Below are 26,236 nucleotides of genomic sequence, written 5' to 3' on the forward strand. Positions count from 1 at the left end.
GATGGTGATGATGATGATGGTGATTCAGCACCAGGCCTGAGTTTCGTTTCCGTCTATCGAAAGTATTGTTCTTGGAAAAGTGAAACTCTGTGTCTTTATAAATCCGAGTCGAGCTGAGAGAGAGAGACATTTCCCTCCTATGCACCATCATGACTGTCAGGAGCAGGTAAGTCTGAAATGACTCACATGCATTAATGCATTCATTAGCGAGGTCTTTTACGTCCTTTACATTGGTCTCTGTTTATAAGGTGTAGGTCTGTAAGGTTACTTCTGATGTGTGTGTAATTTAACAATAACAAAATACAATTAAACTATGTTTTACACTAAAGTTATAAAGAGCCAGCCTACACGCTGATTTTATAATAGATAGATAGATAGATGGATAGATAGATAGATGAATAAATGAATCAATAACTAATCCAATAACTAACTAAAGAAACAAATAGATAAATACATGTGTGTGAGGTGGCTTTCCATTCACAGATATTTTGGAAAAGTACTATGGAATGCTCAAAAGTAACGTTCTTTTTTAACGACTTCAATCTGTAGAATGGTATATTCCAGAAGTGAAAGGCATATTTCATGACAGTCGGGTTATATTTTAAAAACAGGGTAACAGAACTTGTGTTTGTTGCGGATTTTTTTTATTATTATTATATATTTTTTAAATGTCTTTATTAACACAAACACCTATTGTTATCCTATTTCTTTCAATAAATAATGTAATATTTGTGAGAAAGTTTTCATTTTGTAGACTTTTGGAAGAAATGCCACTCACATTACTGAAATTTCCAAGGCTGTTCTCAAAAGGCACAAAACCTGGACATATTGATCATATTTTTCCCCTTAGCACCATTTTTTTATTTTTTTTAAAGAAAGGCAATTGTGTGATTCGGCCACAAGAGGGCGCTGTTGTCCAGTTTAGTTTGAGCTTTTCAGAGTAGAGTAAATCTGATGGTTTTATGTCCCATCAAGTAGACTTTCACCTCAATTTACTGAGAAAGAAATTGAAGATAAATAAATTAAAATAAATAAATAAATAAAAACTCATACAAGTTTTTAGCTTTTAGCTTCGGCTTAACACCACCTCCATCACAGCAAAATTGTCCATCATAGCAGGGGAATGCATCCTGAAAGCAGATTGTACTGTCAGATACTGTTCACTTTAATAACATAAAAACAATTGTGCATACTTGCCTTTTAGCATATAGAATACCATTCACTTTAGTTGAAATTTTAGGAAATACAGAAATAAATGACAAAATAGGCAATGTTTAACACATTAACAAAACATTAGAAACTATATACCTTTTAAAATGTGGGAATGAAATAAATATTGCAAATAATAATAACGTGTGTGTGTGTGTGTGTGTGTGTGTGTGTGTGTGTGTGTACATACATATATATCATGTAAAACAGGTGTGACAGCATTCACTTCTTCACACAACATAAACGGAACTATAAACTATATATGGTAACTATAAATGGATAAAATGTATAACGTGTTATTCTTTATTAAATAAAAATTGTAATGGTTGGCAAATTGCTTTAATGTAAGAGAAATAAAACATTTTGAGATGCGCTGTTATAGGAAAACAATCAACTTCGGTATAGTAACTGTAACTCTGCTTCATCACACCACTGATTATTTTCCTGTAACAGCGCGACACAGAGTGTTTTATTCCTTACACCACGTGTTTGTGTATAAAGTTGATTTTTTAAAATAGAATTTAACAGAATTCTATTTAGAATTTTTTTGCACAGCATCAGATGTACCAACACACAGTGATGACGTGTTAATGATGCGCTATATTTTGTGTTCACAGGAGAACATAAAGCTACAACGATGACTTTACCACCAACAAACAAGAAAAGTAAAAAGTGAGTGAGCTGAGATACTTCACATGTGTGGACAAACAGGTCTAGTTACTAGGGCTGCACGATTATGGCCAAAATGATAATCCCGATTATTTTTGATCAATATTGAGATCTCGATTATTTATCACGATTATTCATTGATTTTAGTGACAACATATTTCTATTGCACTTTCACATTTATTAAGTTTTCTCATGCCACAATATAACATACAAGTAGGCATGAGAAAACTTGAGTTGGTCAATTATGACAGAATTTAGGAACATAGTGTGAGCCATGACACTTTAATTTACCTTCTGATAAACTAAATGTAATATTTTCAGTTCATTTTACAGACAGTATGCAAAAAAAAAAAAACAACCGTGAACCTGTTCCACCTTGTAAACAAATACAATAAACCTCAATGTTCAGTGTTTGAAGTCTGCTCCTCTTAAATATATTTAAAGCTGCACTATTAGACATTTCCACTGTCATGGTTCTGGGCTGGAGTCAGTTCTCGAACCGCTCTGTGTATATTGTGTATACATCTGAATAATCTCATATAGGATGTGATTGGGTGAGTTAATTTACCCGTCAGACGCAAAGCGCTTTAGTTTAATGATGTTCATTAGGGACGCGCCGATCAGGATTTTTACAGCCGATACCGATCCAGATACCAATCTTTTTTTGTTTAAGCTTTCATCAGGTCATAAACAGTTCAATGTAAGCTCTCTGCTCATGGTCAATGGTAATTTAGTTAAAATAATAGCAATGAGAAATACTGTTGGTTAATTGATAAATAAACAAGCATAAAATATTTATTTTTAAGTATCTTAAAAACAATAAAGAGTCCTAATTAAAAGTAGACTAACACAAAAATTATCCATATTATGAAAAAGGCTAATAGCTTTCTAAATGTAACCGGTCCGTTCTGCCTAGCACGGCTACACTGCGTTGTGTTCTGGTGCACAATAGACTCTGGACACCGACGTATCTTGTTGAACTCGGGTTTATTCGTCCCGCAGACAAGCTCAACGTCTATTTAGAGTTCAAAAAGAGCAAAACGTCGTCGTACGGGATTTATCTTCACAGCACACCTCTCTCAGTCAAACTCAACACCGACTCACTATCAACATGAGCGCTATAACACAAATAAAGTACTCCCAACACCAAGAACAGCAAACTATTAAATAACCGCGAATGATTTTGGCGAAATTAATACATCTTACAGCGTAACACATACAATGAAAAAAAACACAAATAAGAAAACAATAAATTTTATTTCCTATATCTGTTACATAAGGAAATAGCGAACTAAACGTAATGTCAAATTGATATTAAATGTGACCCATAGTAATTAAACATTATTTCATTTCTCATTATATTTATATTTAATGAAGTTATTATAATATCTTTTTTTTTTAGATATTAAATGATTTATTTAGAACTAAGCACATTTTCTGTCTTTACATTTTAGTAGTTTTATTTTTGTTTATTTATCAGTTTTAGATGGGTCCCCCCAGTACAGTGTCCATGTCTATTGATAATATTGTGTTTTGGGGGATTGAATCAAAACATGCAAACTGAGATTGACTTTTCTAGTGATATCTGGCAACCGTGAGTTTAAATGAAGTGAATTAGAGTTAGTGAAGGAGAGCGGCAGTGTACTGTATGTTTACAGACGGAACCGTTGCTACACTTGATGATGATTGGTGAGGAATTATTTAATAAAGAGTTTGAATTAAACCCACCTGTTGCATAATGTAGCATTAGCATTATTATTCATTTACTCCGCGCGAAGCCGCTGTGTCTACACGAGCAGGTGAAAGTTCAGGTCATTTTGGGGGATCAATAAAAGATGGCGGTTTGTGAGAGCGGGAAGTTGAAGCAGATGATGTGCAGTGTTACTCGTCATCATAATGGCTTCTCTGCAGTATTTACACACTTGTTCGGTTGACTGAGGAGATGAAAAGCCTTGTGAAAGTAACTGCTGCTCGGTGTAGATGCATTACGGAATTGTAGTTTTGATCCCGATTGTATTGTACAACTCCGAACAGGTCACTCGCACCGGTGTGAATAAATATTTATTCACAGTCGCACAAAATACTTTTCAGTCACAAATGCGAGTGAAATGGTTGCACTGTAGAGCCCTGCGTTTATCTGCAAAGTTTTTTCCCGTTCGCCGTGATGACGTTTAATGTCCCCGACAACCTCTGTAGTGCCATTTAGCATCATGTTAATGTCATGATTTCCCCTTGTGCAAAGCGCTGGAAGCTCGAGGGCTAAAATGCTAACTCCGTTTTGGGGTTTTGGCACTACAAAATGACGTCATCCCTGCGCCGCTCTATGGTGATTGGCTGTAAGTGTAGGAAGCGCTGATTTGATCTGCAGCGGAGGACGAACTTTAAAAGTTAATATCGCAGTCGATCATGTTCATTTAATCGTGGGCAGTCAAAATCGTAATCGCGGTCGATATTCGATTAATTGCGCAGCCCTACTAGTTACAGATACGAACTGCATAGCGGATATCACGCCATACTGATGTTGGTTCATATTACGCTCAGACAGATCCTATTTCACTGGATTGATATCTGTGTGTGATGTTAAGGATGTCGTTTGTCATATTTAAGACCGTTCTAGACCGTAATAATCGTATAATTCAAAGAGACTTTAGGGAAAAAAATGGCTTAGATTCAGATTTGTCTTTGCGTCTCTCTAGTTTCTTCATTTTATGCTTCTGCTTACATTTACCCAGCCCAGAAATAGGCTCCGCCTCCAGTGAGATTAAAAGCTGCTTGGCCCCACCCCTTTTCCTTAAAACCTATTGTGTGACCAAAGAGGAATTTCCTTGTATGTGTAAGCATACTTGGCCATTAAAGTCTGATTCTGATTCTGTTTCTGATTCTAAAAAGTAATTCGTAAGCCTTATAGAGTAAGGAAGGAGCCGTTTTTAGGTATAATTAAGAAATATATAAAGAAATCTGGGGGCATGGAGGCTTAGTGGTTAGTACATTTGCCTCGCACCTCCGGGGTTTGGAGTATCCCCCAGTCCAAAGACATGCCTTGCAGGTCGATTGGCATTTCCAAACTGTCCGTAGTGCAAACACTAAAATGGCTGTGTGAATGTGTTTGTGCGACTGTTCCCTGCTATTGATTGTCACCCCGTCCAGCGTGTCCCCTGCCTTGAGCCCCGAATTCCCTGGAATAGGCTCATTCAATGCTCTACTTCTATATTAACACCCGATTACATCTCCCCATACTATTCTCAAAACTACCAGTATTACCATATTTTAGACAATACATTATTGTCATTTCAGTAGTATAAGTTACATGGCATTACATGAAAACGTATTCCTGGATACCAGACCCTTTTATTTAGCATGTTTATGGATGTACTTCAGTTCCCCACAGTGGTGTAGTGTGTAGTCAGTGTTTTTGTTTTGTTTTGCTTTGTTTTCCTCTCCTGATGTTAATTTTAGTGAATCTTAGACCAAAACTAAACAAATTAATTTTAATGTTCTTCTGTGAAGAAATGCATTTGGGGCCACAGCGCCACCGTTTATCGACTACTTGAAGGAGATTCTCAGACGTTACCCTGATGGAGGACAGATACTGAAGGTGAGAATGGACTTTATGGTTATACATGTTTATTAATTGGTCACATCACAAAATATGCACACACACACACACACACACACACACACACACACACACACAAACGCTGACTGATTATTCAGGTATTTAAAGTAAAACAGAGCATTTTGTGTACTGATGTTATGCCCATGATGTTAATTCATGTCCTGTATGATTCTTCATAATGACTACATTAAATGCCCCTTATAATCCTCTATAATCTCTCATACACATTTCTCAATGCTTCCTAACCCAAATATAGTCCATAATTACTTTATAGTCCATTTACAACCCTGCATTAATATTTCATAATAACTCCTTTAGATTTACTTTGTATCCCTCTTGTAATTGTTTATAACGACTTAACGACTATTTACAAAAACTACAAAAACAATTCCTCCATTATCCTTCATATCCCTTCTATTTCTTAATAATGCCTTCAGAACCCCTTCATAATCACTTAATAACCTTTACAATGTTGTATAATTTCAATATTCCCTTTGCCTTTTATATTTCTTTATAACTCCACGATCCCTTTTAATTTCTTCATAACAAAATTCCTCACAACCCTTCCTAATTTCATCATAATTCTTTATAATGATCTGCTTTATAACTCTCTAAAACGCCTATGTTAATTTGATCAATTTATAACCTCTTTAAATAAATTCTAATATTTTAATGAATAATTAATTATTATATGTTTTTTATTAATTCATAATTAAAAGATTTCCCTCAGAATTCAATAAAGTACTCTATCTATCTATTTATCTATCTATTTGCATTTTATAGCATTTAATAATTACTCCATAAAACTTCATAATGCATTTATAATTACCTTATAATTATTCTTCATAATGACTTCACGATAATTCATATTCTTTTATTATTTTATACATCTTCTACAATGCTTTACTAGTCGTTCATAATGTCATACTCCTTTATTGTCATAATCCTCTGTATTGTCACCATAATGATTCCATCATTCATACTTCATTTGTAATCCTTTATAACCCCTCATAACCTACAATGTGGTGTACTTATTAAGAATCCTTCATCTTTCATTCCTTTACATTTCATATTCCTTCGTAACTGTCTATAACCTTCTTTTTTTTTTCCAGAATATAAACAGATGTACTGTATATGAATAAGTGAGTCTCATCCTCTGTGTTGTTTCACAGGAGTTGATCCAGAACGCAGACGATGCCGGAGCTTCCAAAACTGTGTTCATCCACGATGAGAGAACATACGGCACAGACAGCGTGTGGAGCCCGGCGCTGGGAAAGTATCAAGGTATTTCTATTCATATTTCTAGTGCAAAGGTCCAAAACTAAACTAGACATTTTGAGTCATGTCATGTATATTTATATATATATGTGCAATATAAAGCTTTCAGGATTGTGGTGTAAACCAAGCAATATAATGCCAGGAACAATAAAATCAAATTGCATGTATGTCCTTGCATGTGTTTTTAATAATTTGGAATGAATTGTTACCATATTACAGTACATGGAGTGTCTGCCATAGACGTCTCTTGCGAATGAATAGTTACTATACCAGTAAGCTGCGGTTATAAAAAAGCATCAAAGCGTTTTTGACCAGAATTCAACATCACAGAGGTTTAAATGTAAATACCAGTTTTGTATCGTGTTTAGAGCTTGGAGTGCATTTCCATGTTGGAGAGAGGCCAGGTAAATCAGTCCAGGTCACTCAGGCAAATCGTTTCTAAAGAAAATACCAAACATTACAAGTCAAAACAACATAGGAGCCCATAGGAGTTTAGCAGGAAATCGTGTGCTTTTTCAAATTCCAACTAAACAGATTCAAAGCTGTCGTATTTCTCATTGAAAACCTAAGTTTTTAAGTAAATAACAGTAAGTTATTTAGTCATTTTGAAATCCCCGTTTATCATTCAAATTGTGCTTACCATTCGTTTTTACGACCACATTTCTTACTCAAAGTTAACAGTTCCCCATTCTCCTTCCAGGTCTTAATATTGCTTTGGACAGTTCTTAACCCAATTCCAGTGATTTCAGCAATCTCCTTAGTTGTTTTCTTTGCTTGTTGCAAGCCAATAAGTTGCCCTTTCTGATATTACACACTAACATCTTTTCCACGACCATGGGATACGTCGTCCAACGTGATTGTTTAAGAAATGAGAAGCCACGCACTCGCATCAGTTCGGGTTAAAAGAACTGTTGCCAGCTGAAACATATTAATTACTGCCAGAGGTGTGTGGAGTGGCCAAAAATTTTACTCAAATACAAGTAAAACTACTTATAAAATAATTACTCGAGTAAAAGTAATGATGTTAATAATTCAATTATTATAATTTAAACAAGACAACAGAGAAGAAAAGAACAGACACGCTCGCTTCTTCCCCCTCTTCGGCCATTATCTTCCAGGACTGAGCCGCTAAAAAGTGAGCGGTTGTTGCGGACGTATTCAGAGCGCTGCAGCGTATCTCAGGATACGTGATATAAACTAATTGTTACGGCCCAGAACCAAACCAGGCATAACTTCAGGGTGGGCCAAGGCCAAAATAATAAACAAAAGAATTATTTTGTTAGGAAGCTAGCTTACCTAAAAGGAAAATAACAAAGAAAATACAAGTACTTCCCTAACTACCTAAGCCAAAAACAGAGACAAAAGGGCCCCTTTCCCAAAAGAAATGGCAGCCACACCCCTACTGTCAGTGAACTGAGTGCAAAATATATACAGTGGTGAAGAGAATACACATAAACAGATACAGGGACAACCAAACTCACAGTCTGAACCAGGCAAGAGTCAAAACCAGAACAGCAGTCAGAACACAGAATTTTTATAGCCACAAGAGCAAGCAACACAATCTCCTAACACAATCTCTTTACACAATCTCCTTACACAATCTCTTTACACAATCTCCTTACACAATCTCCATACACAATCTCCTTACACAATCTCCATACACAATCTGACACGCAACATCCTACGCCATTCTCACTCCTCTTCCTCTTTAAATATGGTCATCAATCAGTGATGTCATCTGAGAGGCGGGAGCAAGGCAGGCTAGGGCAGGCTGGAAACTCTGGGAGGGGGCTCGACCTGCACAAAAACATATGGCACAACACACAGAAAAAACAAAAACTTCCCATCCCAAAGATAGCGGGTTGTAACATAATTGTTAAACATTACATTACATTAACATTTAACAGTAATAGAGGAACGCTCCCAAATGTAGCAAAGCAAAAGTACATTTCTGGGATTAGAAATGAACTCGAGTAAGAGTATGGCCAGTTTACCGTAACCTACTCTTAAAAGTCCTTTTTCTTTTTTTTTTTTTTAAAGTTACTCAAGTAAATGTAATGTAGTAAGTAAATATAGCATGTAACTACCCACCTCTGATTACTGCAGTAATGATCCAATCACAGGTATTCTTAAATATTTGCTTATTTAAAACCAGCAACCTTTATTTATTTATTTATTTTTTTTGGCCAATATATATATATATAACAGTTTTGTGGATAAAAATAAAGACTTCATAGAGAGTGTTATTGAATAATTAATTGGAAACAGATCTCTTGTATTTGGTGAAAAAAAAAGGCTGAATTAAACAGTGAATAACACCGCATTAAGGTTTGGGGTCGGTATTTTAGTTCTCAAGAGATTTAACACTGAAAAGAAATATGAGTGCTATGACTGTGGGGTATGTGGGATTTGAAAAAGCGCATGACTTCCTGCTAAACAGGTCTTTTATGTTGTTTTGACATCAGACTGCGAAACTAACCACGTTTTCCATGTGCTTTGGAACTGATTTGCCTGGCCTTTCCCCAGCATGAAAATGCACTCGCCAATGCAACCCTTGAAATTCATATGTTATTTACATTTATAACACAGCGCTGTTGAATACTGCACTGTGATTGGTCGAAAGGTGTTGATTAATTATCTTTAACAGCAGGTTGATATAAATGTGCTCGTTCTAATATGTTATGGTTTCTATAGTAAGTTGTGCAGAAGGCACTCCATGTGTAAAGGAAACACTTATTTCCAGATTAGTTACAAAATCATGCACGAGCACGTTATTGCTTATATGTTTATTTGAAGAAAAAAGTCACCGTTTGAGGAAAAAAAAAAAGGGTTGTTTTGTTCTAAAACATCCAGAAATGACAAGGACAAACATACAGGATTTCACATCTACAGAAACGTTCTGGATTATATTTTTAAAAAAAAATTTAAAAAAAAACCTTTTTAAAAGTATTAGAATATTAGAGTTAGAAAGGCTGTGTAGGTAAACAAATAAGAATTATTGCGACACAATTATAAATCGTTATATAGTAATTATTTAGTATCATGAAATAATTAAGTACTATAACAGGAGTATGAAAGATTAGGTACAAATTAAAGTATTATAAGGAGCAGAAAAAAATATAGAGGAGTTCCAAAGATATTTACAAAAACATTTATAAATATCTTTCATGAATAAATCGTGTCTTACAGACTACCTGCTGTAAAATGAGGACTAAGATAACATGTAATGTTTTAGAACACTTCCAAAGAGTTTCTGGAAGATTTGGTTTAAACACAATCAGGAAATAAGGATACGTGGAATTTCAAAGAAGCACATGACTACCTGAATAACCAGGTTACACTGCGTTCACCTGAGATAGGAAACTAAAAGGTGTTTATAATATGTTTTGGAACTGATTTGACTGAATGTCCTGAAATGGTTTGCCTGTCCTCACTTCATCTTGGATCTGCAGCCAACTGTTATTTACATATACCACTTCTTTGCCTTGGGCTAAGCGTACACACTGTTTCATATTCCAGTGTCTCGATCTTCAGGCAGCAATTTTACAAAATCCGTATGAATTCCTGGGACACAGCCACATTAAAGGATGATCCTATTTTAAAAGATTATCTTCCCAGATTATTCTGTGGTGTGGGTGGGTCATTATGACCAGTTCTGATTGAGTTTAATACCACTTCACTGTTCTGGTAGGACCGGCTCTCTACGCATTCAATGATGCGAACTTCACTGAGGAAGACTGGGAAGGGATTCAGCGAGCAGGGCGCAGCATCAAGCACGACGATCCAACCAAAGTGGGGAGATTTGGGATCGGCTTCAATTCTGTTTACCATGTTACAGGTGAAAAATTGGCTTTTTGCCATGTTTGCAAATCAGTAACCAATCATCAAGAACAATGCTCTGTTTTCTTGTTGTTGTTTTTTTTAAAACCAACTATCAAATGAGACGATCACGTGCGATGATGTTTCATTTTTTAACATGCTTGTCAGCTTAATTCCTCAATGCAATACAAGTCCAAAATACAACTACCGGAATTTAAGACTCAGACAGCTGTACTGAAAACACCCGTGAATATTATAGCGGTCAGATTTCCTTGAATGCTTATGAATTTTAAATTACTCAAAAGGTTTAATATTACAATTGAACTGAATATTAATAACAGAGTAGTATTCCCACTTGTATCGAATAAATTATGGAAGACGAAAAAAAATTCTACAACGGAACCACTTATAGTCTGTAAAATGACTTTAGAATGTTAGACAAGACATCATGAACAGCAAAAAGTCCTTTGTGAGTGCAGACCACGCCCTCAACTAAAAAGTGATTTGTGGAACTGTAAAAACGTGAAGAACTCTGAGAACTTTGGCTGGAGTTCTGTTTCTAGATAGCCACTCCCCCACTGAAGACTGTTGAGGAAGAATTGTTGAATAGTCGAGAGGAAACCGTTGTGATGGTGCCTGCAGAAGCTTTGTCACAGGAGAGAAGGGAATTTATAGAAAGTGAACTAGGAAGAAGGTAGAGCTTCAGGTTTGAGGATTCTCCTAAGAGTTAAAATGGTAAAAGTTGATATAGTTAATAAACCAGCAAATGCTCATCGGTTCCTTTTTTCATTTACAGATTTGCCATGTGTACTGAGCTCCAAACACCTCGCAGTGTTTGACCCTCAAAAGCTGATGTTTGATGATGAACGTGAGGGCTACCGCTGGTCCCTGTATGATGAAGAGGACAGAAAGCACCTTTTGGAATTCACAGATCAATTCAAACCTTTTCAGGATATTGTTAATCTAGTCTCTGATGATGCTGGTGCTTGGGAGAAAGTCATTAACGAGTGCTATTTTAAAGGAACACTCTTTCGGTTTCCTCTACGTCATGAGGCGTCAGAGATTTCTGGTAATTTATACGACTCCAGGAAGGCCACCCAACTTTTTGACAGTTTCATTCCAGATGCAGACATTAGCGTTCTGTTTCTGAGATCAGTCTCATCCATTTCTTTGTTGCATATTGATTCAAATGGCAGTGTCACCATTAGGATGAATGTTTCTGCGTCATCTCCATCCAGCCCTCTCCAGGAAAGTGAGGATTTGAGAAGAAACTGTGTGCAAGGCAAGACTAGCTTTAAGACAGTGTCCTGCAGTTCACCGTGTCAGGAGAAAACAGCCCGCAAGTGGCTCGTGACAGCCTGTCGTTTAACGGAAGGACGTGTACCTGAGATTGACACACTTGCTAGCAAACTGAGCTTTTACCCTCAGGTTGACGTAGCATTTCAGTGCGATGAAGACAGAGCATGTGGTGGTGGAAGACTGAGCTGCTTTCTGCCCCTTCCGAACAATGAAACCAACAGGACAGGACTCCCCGTTCATATTAACGCATGCTTTGGCCTTACAGACAACCGGAGGTACATCAAGTGGCAGGAAGACGATCAGAAGAATGACGAATCGGCCGAGTGGAATGAGCTCCTAATGAAGGAGGTTCTTCCTCATGTATATCTCAAGATAATCCAAGATGGTATCCAACTATCCAAAAAGTCAGTTTTCCCTGTAAGCGCTGTGTACGATCTTTGGCCTAATCTGAGAGACACGGAACACAGGCCACGCTGGCATGAAGTTGCAGTAGACCTTTTTCAACGATTATTCCAAAATCAAGAAATCTTTTCTCTGGCTAAAAATGAGACAAAATGGGTGGCTGCGTCAGATGCTGTTTTCCCAACTAATCATACCGACACTAATATTATGTCTGCAGTTGTCCAGTTATTGACTGAGGAAGGAGAAAACCTTGTTATTGCTCCTGAACATGTTCTGCTCAGTATAAACGAAACCTTCCCAAACCCTGACAGTCTGGAATGGGTGAAGCCAAGTTTTGTTAGATCTGTGCTCCACAGAAGTGAGATTGAATCAATCGGTAAGGACGTGAAACTGTCCATCTTGGAGTATGTGCTCAGTGATGGGAGGTATGAGGAACTATATGGTCTACAGCTTCTGCCACTTAGTGACGGACGTTTCAGGTCCTTTACAAACCAGGAGGAGGACACTGCTTTGATTGACAATGAGAAGTTTTCACGGTAAGCTCTGTTGCATGATTCTTGTTTATTGTATCTTCATGTGTTATGTACTGTTAATGTAACACGTATACTCTTCGTTCTCTAGAGTGTTGCTGCCTTTTTGCAAAGACAGATTTTTGCCTGATGGTCTGAACACCAACACAGTCCATCATCTGAGATGCATGGCTATGACAAGTATGAAATTATCAAGATTTTTTTTGTATTAATGTATAAAATGGTGCATGGGGATCCTGGTCATTTCACAAAATCTCGTTTTAATTGGATGGAATGCAAATTCAGTATCTCCTACCAACAAACTGCGTTGGAGACATCATTCTAATAGTAGTGTTAACTTATGACTATAACTTCTGGAGTAGCATACTTACCGTAAACACTAACAAATTTCATATTACAACTAGACTAATGCAGAAATTATACAATTTCTGTAGCTTTTTTTTTTGTATCTTATACTGTACAAGACTTTATTTTTTACAATTAAATGACAGCCTTAAGCAATAACAAATACTATTTCAGGATATGCAAAAATGCAAATAGAAGTATAATGACCATTATATATCTGCTCTGCTTAATTCTAGATTCAAAACGGTATCAACTGATTAATTTGGATGCCAACAACGTTGTTGCATTTGCCAAGAAACACTTACCCAAAGACTGGAAAGAGACAAAAGGTCATGTGAAGTGGAATTCTGTTAAAGATGATCATCCACCAAAGACATGGCTGAAAGAATTCTGGAAGTTTCTGAACACTCACTGGACAGAGCTAAGGGATTTTACTGGCATGCCTTTAATACCGCTGGAACCACTTCAACAAGCAAACAGTACTGTAACGTTAGCAAGACTGGAGGAGAAATCCACTTTGATTTTCCAGAGCAGCAGAGAGTCCACCTTGTCAGATCAAATTCAAAAAGTGGTTAAGGCAATCGGAGGTACTGTCATTAAGAAAGATGAGTGTCTGAGGCATCACGACATTGAAAGTTATGTCCTAACGCCGTCCCCAAGGAACGTCTTGCAAATTCTTTTAAATGTGGGTAGAGACGAGGCCATCGGTGGCATTGCCTCTGCTTCAGTTCATGAAAAGGAAGAGTTTAAAACCTATATCTCTTCTTTGGATTGTCTCTCTGTTGTAGAGAGAGATTTGCTGTCAGATCTGCCCATTTTCAGATTGATGTCTGAAAAATATGTTGCCATTGATTCAAATCAAGCAATTATTGTAAAGTCCAACCCAGCCATTCCAAAGGATTTACCTGTACCCGACACCAAAGTCCAGTGTGCAAATGAAGCTGACCGCAGACTTTTGACTCTACTAAGGGTTGAGCTTCTGGATGCTGCTCAGTTAGCCATTTACTTGGTAGATTGCATTGATGACAAGCTTTTCACAAAAGAGGATGAACAAAAAATAATGACTTGGATACTGAATCATGGACATCTCCTATTCTCCCAAAGTGACAAATTGCTCAGGAAATGCAAGAATCTCAGTTTCATTCTGACAGCGCACGGAGAACGCAAACGGCCATCAAGCGTTTTTGATCCCACAAAGAAAACCTTTCTTGATCTTTTTGAGGAAGACTTCTTCCCACCGCAAGTTTACAGGTCACCAGAGATGCTACAAAGCTTGAAACAGCTTGGTCTACAGACAAAAGAAGAGGAATTGTCTCCAGCAAATATACTTCATGTTGCCTCACAAATTCAAAAGCTCCACATCCACTCACGGAACAAGGCTTTCAAAAAGGCTGATGTTCTTATAAGAGTACTGAATGGAAATGACTTGCTCTCAAAATTCCCCGAAGAGGAGAGACAAGAGCTTCTGCAGTTGCAGTGGGTTCCTTGTGAAAATCCAAATTCAACTAAAAGTAAAAACACCCAGAAGAGGTGTCTCTACAAACCGACAGAAATAAGGGATTCAAAATATTCTACGATTGTGGGACATGTCATGCCACTTGCTTCACATCTGAATGAGAGTATCTGTCAAAAACTGGACCTTTATAGTCCTCCTCCAGCTGAAAAGGTCTTGGAGAACCTGTGTGTCCTGGTATCATTGGCTCCAACCATGGTCAGCCCAGATTCAGATTATGAGTTCAAAAACAAGCTGCACAGCACATACAAATTCATGCAAGAAAACATTGAACATTTCAGAAAGGAGATGAACAATAAATGCGTTCCTTGGCTCTGGAACCAGACTGAGTTTGTGTCACCTCGGGAAGTAGTGCTCAGCTATCCAGCTGAACTAGATCTTAGCCTTTACATCAAGAAAGTGCCAGATGAATTTAAAAAATATGATGACCTGCTAAGAGAGTGTGGTGTAAAGGAAACACTTGACGATGAAGAAATAGAAGCCATACTCAGTGACATTAAAGAAAACATTGATGACAGGACTCCACCTTATGGAGAGCCCTCTGAACTTAAAGTGTCAACAGCCATCCTAGACTGGATGCGAAAAAATGAAAAGCCTTTGAAGGACAGTACACCTGTACCAGTCATTGCACAAAACCAAAACTTCACCTTACAGCCTTTGAAAAATACTGTTTTTTGTGATATCAGTGATGATGGGCTAGACGACCTAAAACAAGATAAGGAGGAGTTCTACGTCATCCACGAGGAGGTGCTACCTGTCACTGCAAGATGGCTGAAAATTCCCTTTCTGAGTACCCGTATTTTGAAACCACAGCCAATAGGAGATGATGAAGAGTGTGAGGGAATTGAGCAGTGTGGTCAAACCGAGCCAATCACTCAAAGAATCAAAAACATACTCAAAGAGTACGATGATGAAAGTGACATTTTTAAAGAACTCATACAAAATGCTGAAGATGCAGGTGCGAGTACCTGTGGATTTGTGCTGGACTTTAGAACACACCCTTCTGAAGGGCTTATCGATGATGGTATGGCGCAATGCAATGGTCCCTGTCTTTGGGCTTTCAACAATGAGCTCTTCTCAGAGGAAGATTGGAAAAACATTGTTAGAGTTGGTGCTGCATCGAAAGAAAACAAATTTGAGAAAATTGGGAAGTTTGGACTGGGTTTCAATGCTGTTTACCACTTGACAGATATTCCGTCTATTTTGAGCGGAAAAAGTCTTCTAATTCTTGATCCAAATGTAACACACCTGGAAAAGCACATACGCAGTAAAGCAGTTCCTGGAATTAAACTTGACTTGTTCCAAGAGAGACTGTTTAGGAGGTTTCCTGGACAGTTCAAATCTTATCAGGGGATTTTTGATTGTGATTTGTCAAACAGCAACCAGAAATATTACAACGGTACTCTGATTAAACTCCCATTTCGCACGACAGAGGAGGCCCGGGAGTCAGAAATTAGTTCCAAGGTGTATGACAAAGAGCGCATAAATGACTTTCAGCAACACTTCACAGATGATTCTCTAACTCCTCTGTTATTTCTTAAGCACATAAAGTCATTGTCTCTTCAAATCTTTAAACAGGAACCGATCGAGACAGTCCTGAAAATCTCCAAAGAGGTAGTATGTCCAATTAAAATTTCAAACGAAAGGCATCGACAGGACATCGGAGAAGCTCTGAAAAACCTCGATGCAAACTGCCATGAGATTGTTGATTGTTTTGCCGCAAACATTGTGGAAATAGTTTGCGAGTGTGCCGAGAGAACTAGCACCCAATACTGGCTCCTTTATTCGTGTTTCGGGACAAAGGATTCACTGAGAATGTTTCAGAGAGAACTGCACCAGTGCAAATTTTCATTGCCGGTTGGAGGAGTTGCTGTACCTCTACAAAGAGAATCAGACAATATGTGGTCCCCGATTGAATGTGCTGATGGCCAGGCTTTTTGTTTTCTTCCTCTTCCAATTGATACAGGCCTCCCAGTTCATATCAATGGATCATTTGCGGTCACATCCAACAGGAAGGCTCTATGGGAAAATGGTGCAAAACTAGAGTGGAACAAAGCTTTACTCCAAGATGCGGTTGCTACAGCCTACATCACCTCACTGGCTGAGCTGAAGAAAATATCCCAAAATGGGAATCTTCAAAACTATGAATACTATACATTCTGGCCTGACACTGAAAAAGTAAACAAAGCATTTCAATCTTTGGTTAGTGCTTTTTACTCAGCCATTGTACAGAGCTCAAATGTCAGATCGCTGGAGCTCTTGAGTAATGGAAAAACCTGGTGCTCCTTTGACAACGCAAGATTTCTTGATCCAAGTATTCAAGAAAAGGAGTCAGTGGGAAAACTTGCCATGGAGGTGTTCCTGAAATATACAGAACCAAACTACTGTGCTGTCCCTTTGCCGGACTGGGCAAGAAATAATTTCATTCGATGTGGCTTCAGTGAGATGGTAAAGGAGAGAACTTTTAGCTGGCTTGACTTTTATCGAGTAGTTTTCAAGAACTTGAACAAAATGGATGCATACTGTAGGAATGCTCTGATATTGAATGCCATAGACTTGAATGATCATGAGGTGGACAAATTGCTAAAAAGTAATGCATGCATTCCAACACAGAAGGTAGGAACACTTCAATTCACCAACAAACTGGTGAACCCCCATGGGAAAGTAGCACGCTTGTACGATCCAGAGGAGGGACGCTTTCTTGATGGTACTAAAAATGACTACCTCACTCCAAACAGAATTCTTCGACTTTCATATTTGGGAATGCTGACTGATGTACTCACATTAGAGGAAGTTATAGAGAGAGCAAAAACAATCTCCCGGGTTTGGGCTAAAGACAAAAATAAAGCATACACGCATCTTCAATGTCTCTTTGACTCAATGAAAAAGTCCTGTCATGTTGATTCTTTGCACTGGGAAACCCTAAAACAAACATCATTTCTTCCTGCTCTGGGTACAAATCAGCACAATCAACCGATGACCATTCTTAAAAAGCCATCTGAAATCTATGATTACGAGTGCTACCACTTGGTAAACATGACAGAATTCACTGTCGATCGTGTAAAACTCGACTTATCGACAGATGACCCAGTTCTCACAAAATTGGGGGTGAGGAAGAACCCACCAATTGAGACAGTACTCAGACAACTCAAAGAAGCGCACCATCGTGTGAAATCGTTTGAAAGTTCTGTACTCTTTAACATTGCCAGAAGCTGTTATGACTATCTCAACAAATATTTGATGAACGATGGTGATCCCACTGCGATTATTGAACATGTGCAATCAATCCCATTTGTTTGGATTGAAGATCGCTTTGTAAATGTGCAGTCAGTGGCCATTGGTGGTGAATTTGAAGAAAGGCCGTACCTCTATGTTCTTCCCACCATCCTGTCCAAATTTGAGAAGCTCTGGAACTGTGTTGGCATCAAAACACAGTTTACAGCAAAGCAATTTGTTGCTGTGCTTGAGAAAATGAGAACTTTTTCAAAGCCACTCTCAAAAAGAGATCTTCATGTCTGTCTTGACATACTTATAAAAGGGCTGTATGAGGCTGTAGATGAAACTGTTAAAGACTGTCTAATGCCTGATGAAAGAGGTGTGTTGACAAATTCAAGCAGGCTGAAATTTAATGACACTCCTTGGATGCCAGTGGAAGCTGGGGTAATTCTCTGCCATAAACTGATACCTCGAGATGTTGCGAGCTATTTTGGTGTAGTAACAACAAAACACCATACACTAAAGAATCATCAAATGGAGTTTTCACCCTTCGCTAAGGAGTTCGGACAACACGAGAAAATAACAGTTCGGATCAAAAACATAATCGAAGCCTATCCAACCAAGAACGATATCCTGAAAGAACTCATTCAGAATGCTGATGATGCAGAGGCAACAGAAATCCATTTTGTATGGGACAAACGAAAGCATGGAACTAAGAAAACATTCGGGGAAAAATGGGAGTTGCTTCAAGGTCCAGCACTTTGTGTGTACAACAACAAGAAATTCTCAAATGAAGACCTGATAGGTATTCAGCAATTAGGAGAAGGAGGAAAACGTGGCACTTTGGGTAAAACTGGGAAATATGGTCTAGGTTTTAATTCTGTTTACCAGCTGACTGACTGCCCATCCATATTAACTGGTGATGAATATCTCTGCATATCTGATCCAAACCGGAAATATGTGGAAGCTGGAACAAAGGAGTCACCAGGCTGCATGTATTTAATGGATGACATTTTGAAAGAATCTTTCCAGGATGTTTACCAAACCTTTCTTCCTGAAAAATTTCCTCTTAACTCTGGAACCATGTTCAGACTTCCACTCAGGACAGAAAAAATGGCAGAGCAATCAGAAATATCTATACATGCAGTTAAAGATATTGAAATGATGGATCTTTTTACTGCTTTAAAAATGGATTCGGAGGTACTGATTCTATTCTTAAAGTACATCACAAAAATACAATTTCATGAAATCAACAAGGATGGAAGTGAAGTCAATCATTTCGTAATTGAGAAAAAAATCACTGAGGACACCATGGAGCAAAAAGAAGGTTTTCATAACCATGTTTGCAATTCCCTCAAATCTGGGATGGTAAATCCACACAAAGCTATCTATAAAGTTCAGATCACATCGGGGAAAAAACAAAGCCTTTGGATTAACGCAGAGCAATATGGATCCTTTCTGCAAAACCAAGAAGAAGGTAAATCCCATGTCAAAGTTCCTCAGGCAGGCCTGGCAGCTTGTATAGGCACAAAACCTAAAGACATTGAATTTCATGGAAGGGCTTTTTGTTCTCTACCATTGCCAGGAGGAACTGGTCTTCCTGTCCATGTGAATGGAAACTTTGAAGTGGATTATTCCAGAAGGGATCTGTGGAAAGAAGATGGTGAGAGTTTAAAGACCAAATGGAATCAATTACTGCAACTGAAGATCATTGCACCTCTGTATGCTGACCTCCTAACACATATGTGTAGAAGCTCTAAAAAGGGTGAACCCAAAAAGTTACTACATCTCGAATCACATCTGAACTTTTGCTTGCGCTACTTTCCCTTTGTGTCAAAAGACGTTGCCCAAGTTTGGCATGAAATGATCAATGAAGTCTACAGGTCAATCCATCAACGAAACCTTCCCGTGATACCAACTCTAAGAAGTGTTCTTGTTAACTCTTTGCATCACTCTGAAACAAAGTACACATTTAACTGGTCAAGTGTTTCAAAGCCAGATTCAACAGATTCACCTCATTTCACAAGAGACCGACACAACAACATTCTCCAAGATTTAGAGCACACTGGAATGAACCTGGTACCATCTACATGGAGAACTGAAAGCGTTAGGGTGAGTTTTAGGACTGCAGGTGTGGATGTGGCTGAAGTCAGTCCTTTATCAGTGATCAGTTATTTGAAGAAGAAAAGAGTGAATGATTCCGCACAAACTACTAAAGATTTACCATTACCCATCAAGCAGACTTTGATTAAAAATGCAGAAAGTTGTTCCAAGCTCTTGAAATTTTGCCTAAGCAACGATAGAGCATTTGAGTCTGTTGCCCCAAATGTTGATAAGAAGTCTATCTCAACCGATCTTAATGGGTTACCTCTCCTCCTCACCCAAGATGAGATGTTGTGGAAGTTCAACTCTGATTCTCCAAAGATAATCTCAAGATTTGCTCACATTTTTAAAGAACACAAGTCAGAATTTGCAGATTATCGGGTTAATTCTTGGCACGGCACAATTCTGCAAAAGGGAAGATATATTGAGAAATTAACAATCCCAGTAGCGACAAAGTTCATCAAGCCAGTTCTTCAACAACAGCTTCAACACTCACTGCTTAATGAATCAAATGGGCTTTATACAGTAGGAAAAGAAACAAAAGAATGGTTGAAGGAACTGTGGAGTTTTTTTGATGATGAAATGATCAAAAAAACGCATTTCCAAGATGGAGAGGAAAATCAGGTCTTTGATGAAATAAAGAAACACTTCTCTGGCAGTCCCATCGTGCCCGTCATTCATCCAGGACAAAAGCAAACATGCTTTCTGCAAAAAATTGGAAATCTACATAGTATTGTTGATGATCCAGAAGAACACATTTCTGCCTTTCTGATTAAACTCGGATGCTTGACATTAGACCGTACGTTTTTCCTACAGCTTGGTTCATTTTTCTACAAATATGTACAACCAGAACTGTTAAATACCAAGGACAGCAGTGCAGTTCTGAAGGTGTTGGACACAATTCCTAATTCACAGTTTGAGGTGCTTTCCTCTGATGAAAGTGATGACCTTCAACGCTTCCTACAATCTGGTATGACCCGTGCTAAAAACCCAAATGAGTATGAGAGAATGTTCAAGTCTTTGCCTTTGTTTCAGACAATATGTGGAAAGCGGCAAAGAATCGATTTTCACAGCGATGTAGTCATCCTGAAATCTGAGTTCCAAAGAACATTTCCAAGCCTGTACATGTTTGATGACAGCAACTGCATTTTTCTGAAGTACGACCATGTAAATGAAAGCCTATCAAAATGTCTGAACATTAAGATTTTGAATGATTTGGAGTACTGTGTAAAGTTCATGATTCCTTCTGTACACAAGCTTAAACAGACCCAGCTTCTTGATTTAATAAGGCTGCTAGTGGAACTGAGCCAGAGGAAGGACTATGGAAACTATCAAGGCAGCATTGCCTCAGCCTTGAGAGATGTCAGATTTATTCAGGACATCTATGGCAGTCTTCAGGTGGCCTCGTACTTCTTTGATGATGCTGTAAGTGTGTATAAAGTGATGATTCCAAAGGACAGATTTGTTCCAAAGACTTTTTGGGAACTATTCGAAAATAATACAAGAGCAAAATCCCTCCTAAAGAGCCTAGGACTGAAGCATAAAGTATCTGAAGAAGAGGTCATTCAATTTGCTCAACAAATTGAATCAGATGCTAGAGGTAACACTAAACTGGAGGTTCTTAAAGATAGATCTGCAACATTGCTTATGACAGCGCTTCAATTGGGTGCCGAGAAAAAATCAACATTAATGCAAAGAATCGCAACCATAAAATTTATACTGGCTGGGCAGATTGAGCAAGAACTTTGTAATTATCACAAAGCATTTGCCCATGGAAGGGATGTGGTTGCCATCAAAGGATCACTGCTTGGAAAGCAGCCTAATCATCAATGTCTCATATGGACTGCCATGCCAATTCTGCCCTCAAGTGAGTTCAGTACAAAAGCGTTAGAGACCCTAAGGAAGGCTGGAGCCTTGGACAAACCACCCTCAGAGCAGATCATGCAGAACCTAAAAAATATCTGTAGATCTCAGTGCAGAACAGAAAAATTGATAGAGACGAGAGCTACAGTGTTCAAGAACTCATATGCCTACCTACAATCTGTGCCTTTTAATGGGTCTTTATTGGCTGACGTCCCTCTTGTTCTTGTTGAAAATGACAGAAATCTTGTGAAAGCTAGTCAAGTAGTCCTGACAATGCCTAACGCTAATGAGTTTAGGCCATACCTCTACCCCATACAAGCAAAACATGCAGTGTTTGCAGAATTCTTCAAGAAGATTGGTGTTGAAGAAAAACCTACTGTCACACAATTATGTTCTGTGCTTGAGGAAATCTATACAGAATGCTGTGATAAGACGACACTTCAACCTAACCAGCTGATAACTGTTCAGCGTGTTGTGCAGCAGCTTTTCTGTCTGATAAAAGAGGAGGGGAAAGTAACTCAATTTGAAAAGAACACGCTATACCTCCCATCAACAGATGGAAAACTCTATGAGTCCAGCACATTGTTTTTCAATGACACTTTCTTTCAGGCCAACAGACTGGAGGATTCGCTGAAAGCAAAACTAAAGCTGCTTGTGAAACTAAATCAGTGCCACCTTGAAGATGATCCCTATGCACATCAGAAGCTGTTGCAGTTGCTTCATGAGCAAATTCGTCCTAAACTGCTCTCTCGCGTCATTTCTGTGAACCTGGTTGATGCACATGTGGAACTCTGCGATTACGGGAAGTTGTGTGAATTTAGTGGCTGGTTTCAAAAACGTCTGTCCTCTCGTGAGTTCCGTCATGGTCTCATGTGTCTGATCCGAGAACAAAGCAAGGGCACCATTTCACAGACTGAAGCTGCAGACATGTGTGAAAGCACATTTGGTAAACTTCAAATTGTCTGTTGCAAGGCTTTACACACTGAGCTTTTGTTAAATCACCAGCCACTAGAAGGTACTGAGACTGAAACCCAGGTTTATGTGAAAAAGCAGGAAGATGAGTGTGTTTTCTATTTGAAACACAATGATAACATGGCTCACAAAGTGGTGAATGAGGTCAATATGTATCTTACCAAAGAAATCAATGCTCTTCTGGAAAACATCTTAAATTCATTAAGCCTACCAGTACTCGGACATCTTTTATTATGTGAAAACATGGAGGATGTTGAAAGCGCCTTGGAACAACACGGAGTCCGTAACACTGTGAGCGATGAAAAGGGGCTTGGTTTCCGTCCAAGCCCTGGAACTCCCATACCAGAAGAATGGCATGATTCCCTTGATATGGACCCCCTCAACAGTTTTGAGAAAGGGGAGTATGTTGGTTTTAGTAAGGATGAATCAGAAAATGAATATGTTTTTGCCATCATTGTGGAGTGTTTGGATGTTCCTCATCCAGGACAGACCAGGCGAAATCCTTCAAGATATCGAATACAGATAGGAAATGAAAAGATCATTGAAGTTAGCTCCCTTGATCTTTATCAGTTTAAGAGAGAAAAAGTATCAGCTCCAGTTGGAAGTATTACCTGCACAGACATTGACATTTTGAATGTACCTTCACAGTCTGAACCTTCACGGTCTGCACCATCACAGTCCGAACCTTCACAGTCTGAACCTTCTTGGTCTGTACCATCCCCAAAGAGGCCCTTACCACAGACTTTGGAGGAGGTTAAAACAGAGATTGACCAGAGCTTGGAACAGATCTGGAAGATGTCAGATGAGGACAAATCAAAGGCCATTAAACGCCTGTACTTAAGGTGGCATCCAGACAAGAACCCGGACAACACAAAGCTCGCCAGTGAAGCATTTAAATATTTGAAGAACAGACTTGAAGAGCTACAGCAAGGAAAGACCAAACACAACACATCAACACAACCAAACACGACACATTGGGGCGGCTTCAGAGATTTCTATGATAGATGGAACTACGAGGCTGGGAGGCACAGAAGGGGGCGGGAACGATTCTATCAGAACAATTTCAGACGGCAATATAATTTTTGGTCACACTTCAGAGAAACACCAAGACCAAACAGAGAGGAAGCTAAGCGATGGTACAGACAAGCACAGTGTGATCTACTTGCTGCCCAGAGCGACACTGGATATAACGCGAACCCGGAATGGTGTCTATTTAAAGTGCATCAGGCAGTGGAAAAAGCTCTAATAGCCACAGAGTTCAGAAGGAACGGACAGCATCCTGGGACTTCATCCACCATCATAGGCCTTGCCCAGAAGATATCACAGTATGCTACCTACCTTAGTGATCTGCCCCATGTTGTGAATCAGCTGAGGGCACTGGGTGTTGATGCTAAGAGAACTCAGTACCCAAACCACCACCCGTCACCCCACATTCCGAACGAACAATTCAAAAATGAAGCTGCACAAGAGGCAGTGAACATAGCAACAAAGCTGTTAACTAAACTGGACAACTACATTACTGAGTGATTTACAAAATAATACAAGCATGTTTGTGCTAGCTTTAGTGAATCACTTGTACTTTTTTCCTCATTTTTATTCAACTAATATAGATGTAAAATATATATATATATATATATATATATATATATATATATATATATATATATATATATATATATATATATATACAGATTTAATACTACTACTATTCACAGAACTATTTACTATTTACTATATCAGTCCCACCAGGATTTTGTTTCAAGGAAACTCCGCAATATTCAATATAATTTTTCAACATTTCCACTGATTTTCCACAGATTTGGACCAAGATGCATCATGTGATGTCGTCACAACACACATTCAGCCAATACCCTGTTCGGTTCATGTGCATGAGTACAGCTAAAAGGCCTAATTTATCAGCAAACATCACTGCGATAGCAATTTTGCCAGTTGCAAAATCTGCAAAAAAGCATAAAAAATGGTTATTGTACTTGTATTGTATTGTTTTGTTTTATGTTATATTTTTATTGCTGTACTGCATACAACTTTCAAAACATTAAATATTCATATTTCAAATTGTGTGTGTGTTGTTGTTTTCTTGTTAAAACTAGACTAAAAATTAACTGCTTTAGTAATTGTAAACTGACCATTAAACAGTGACCAATATGATAAAAAATTATATATATATATATATATATATATTGCAGACACATCATTTTTCAAAACACATATCAAGTGATTAAAAAAAAATTGTCATGTAAATTGTAGTGTAGTACAAGTATAATTTGGCTGAGACAACCCACTAATCATTATTATCATTGTTATTTGTCATAAATATCATTGTAATTTATAATCCTAAGTGTTTATTAAGCTAGAAATTAAACGCTTTGTCCTGCTGTTATAGAAACATAATGGAAAACGCACAATGCGTGAACAACACAATGCAACACAAATACACATAATGCAATCTACATGAACAGAAAGCACTAAATGGACATATTACATCAAACAGGATAATGAACATAAACCATAAAAAACACACGCTGAGGGCGTCGATTATGCAAATTAGCACTTGCTGACGGAAGCTTGATAATATGATAAAATATACTGATTATAACACTAACTTATTTAGAAAGTGACCTGTGTTTAATATATTTGAAATAAATGAAGCAATTGTGTTGTTTTATTTGTGTTAGCTCTACCTAATTCGAAACCAGAAACCATCCAAATCAGACAATTCTTAACTATAATGTTGAACCAAGCCAACCAGCATAATGAGAGTTCAGGACCTTCTAATATTTGTTTCAAACTCACAAATTATTAGAACTGAAACATGGGAAGAAAATGACATATATATTAAGCACTGTTAATGCAGCACTTAACCAGGAAGCATTTTTGCTTTAAAGAACATTCAAAAGCACAATAAGAGTATATAAGGGAAAACGGAACAGAAGGGTATACATAGACGAACTAATGCGGTGTTTGGGGGTGGTAACGGGTGGAGATAGGACTACAGGTCAGGTTATTATTATAAAAGTTTTATTAGCCTTTATTAGCAACATGTTGTCCTGTTAATCACAGTGGCTTTTACGCCAGACACTGGCAGAGTACAGAATGCCTATTTAAAATAAAAATAAGCATATTTAAGTGTGGCATGTTCATAGCGAGAAACACTACAAATTCATCCAAAACATTCATGCTATATTTTGCAGTGTATGCTTACACTGCCGGTTTTGGTGAACTGATGACCATGCTGTGCTAATGCTGATTTGCATGTGCTTTAAATCATTTCTTAGTCTGAAACTTGAGCTGAGCTGGCTGAGATGTGAGCAAAGGTTTACAGAGCTTAGACGCATCACAGCAAAGATGAAATCTCTCTTCTTTATGTGTCTCCTGTTGGTA

The 26,236-nt window shown here is 38.1% G+C and overlaps 1 protein-coding gene and 1 long non-coding RNA gene across 4 annotated transcripts in view; one reads left to right on the forward strand and one right to left on the reverse strand.

Annotated features, from left to right (window-relative positions):
• Positions 1-24,903, forward strand: si:dkeyp-118h9.7 (sacsin). Of its 3 annotated transcripts, none has more exons than XM_053626147.1 (8): positions 1-166; positions 1,827-1,881; positions 5,386-5,473; positions 6,667-6,778; positions 10,464-10,610; positions 11,388-12,828; positions 12,914-13,002; positions 24,652-24,903. In XM_053626147.1, exons 2-8 carry the CDS (start codon positions 1,847-1,849, stop codon positions 24,735-24,737), a joined length of 1,998 nt encoding a protein of 665 aa, XP_053482122.1. In that variant the 5' UTR covers positions 1-166; positions 1,827-1,846; the 3' UTR covers positions 24,738-24,903. The 3 variants fall into 3 exon arrangements, with proteins under 3 accessions (XP_053482122.1, XP_053482120.1, XP_053482121.1); XM_053626145.1 differs by lacking the exon at positions 24,652-24,903 and adding an exon at positions 13,404-24,446; XM_053626146.1 differs by lacking the exons at positions 1-166; positions 24,652-24,903 and adding exons at positions 1,443-1,474; positions 13,404-24,446.
• LOC128608447 (uncharacterized) overlaps positions 4,124-26,236 on the reverse strand; it is a 25,660-nt gene continuing 3,547 nt past the window's right edge. Inside the window, exons 2-3 of the long non-coding RNA XR_008386073.1 lie at positions 7,121-7,210; positions 4,124-6,762 (exon numbers count right to left, since the gene is read on the reverse strand). This is a non-coding gene — a long non-coding RNA (uncharacterized LOC128608447). The remainder of the gene's footprint in view (positions 6,763-7,120; positions 7,211-26,236) is intronic.

Source organism: Ictalurus furcatus, chromosome 6, assembly GCF_023375685.1.
Source record: "Ictalurus furcatus strain D&B chromosome 6, Billie_1.0, whole genome shotgun sequence".
In the NCBI taxonomy this organism is placed as follows: domain Eukaryota; kingdom Metazoa; phylum Chordata; class Actinopteri; order Siluriformes; family Ictaluridae; genus Ictalurus; species Ictalurus furcatus.

Excerpts from the sequence above, each read along its gene's own strand:
- si:dkeyp-118h9.7 (XM_053626145.1), top strand. The coding sequence starts at position 1,847 with ATGACTTTACCACCAACAAACAAGAAAAGTAAAAA. Across the intron at positions 1,882-5,385 it reads ACAAACAAGAAAAGTAAAAA|AAATGCATTTGGGGCCACAG; the intron begins GTGAGTGAGCTG and ends TCTTCTGTGAAG. Across the intron at positions 12,829-12,913 it reads GACAATGAGAAGTTTTCACG|AGTGTTGCTGCCTTTTTGCA; the intron begins GTAAGCTCTGTT and ends TTCGTTCTCTAG.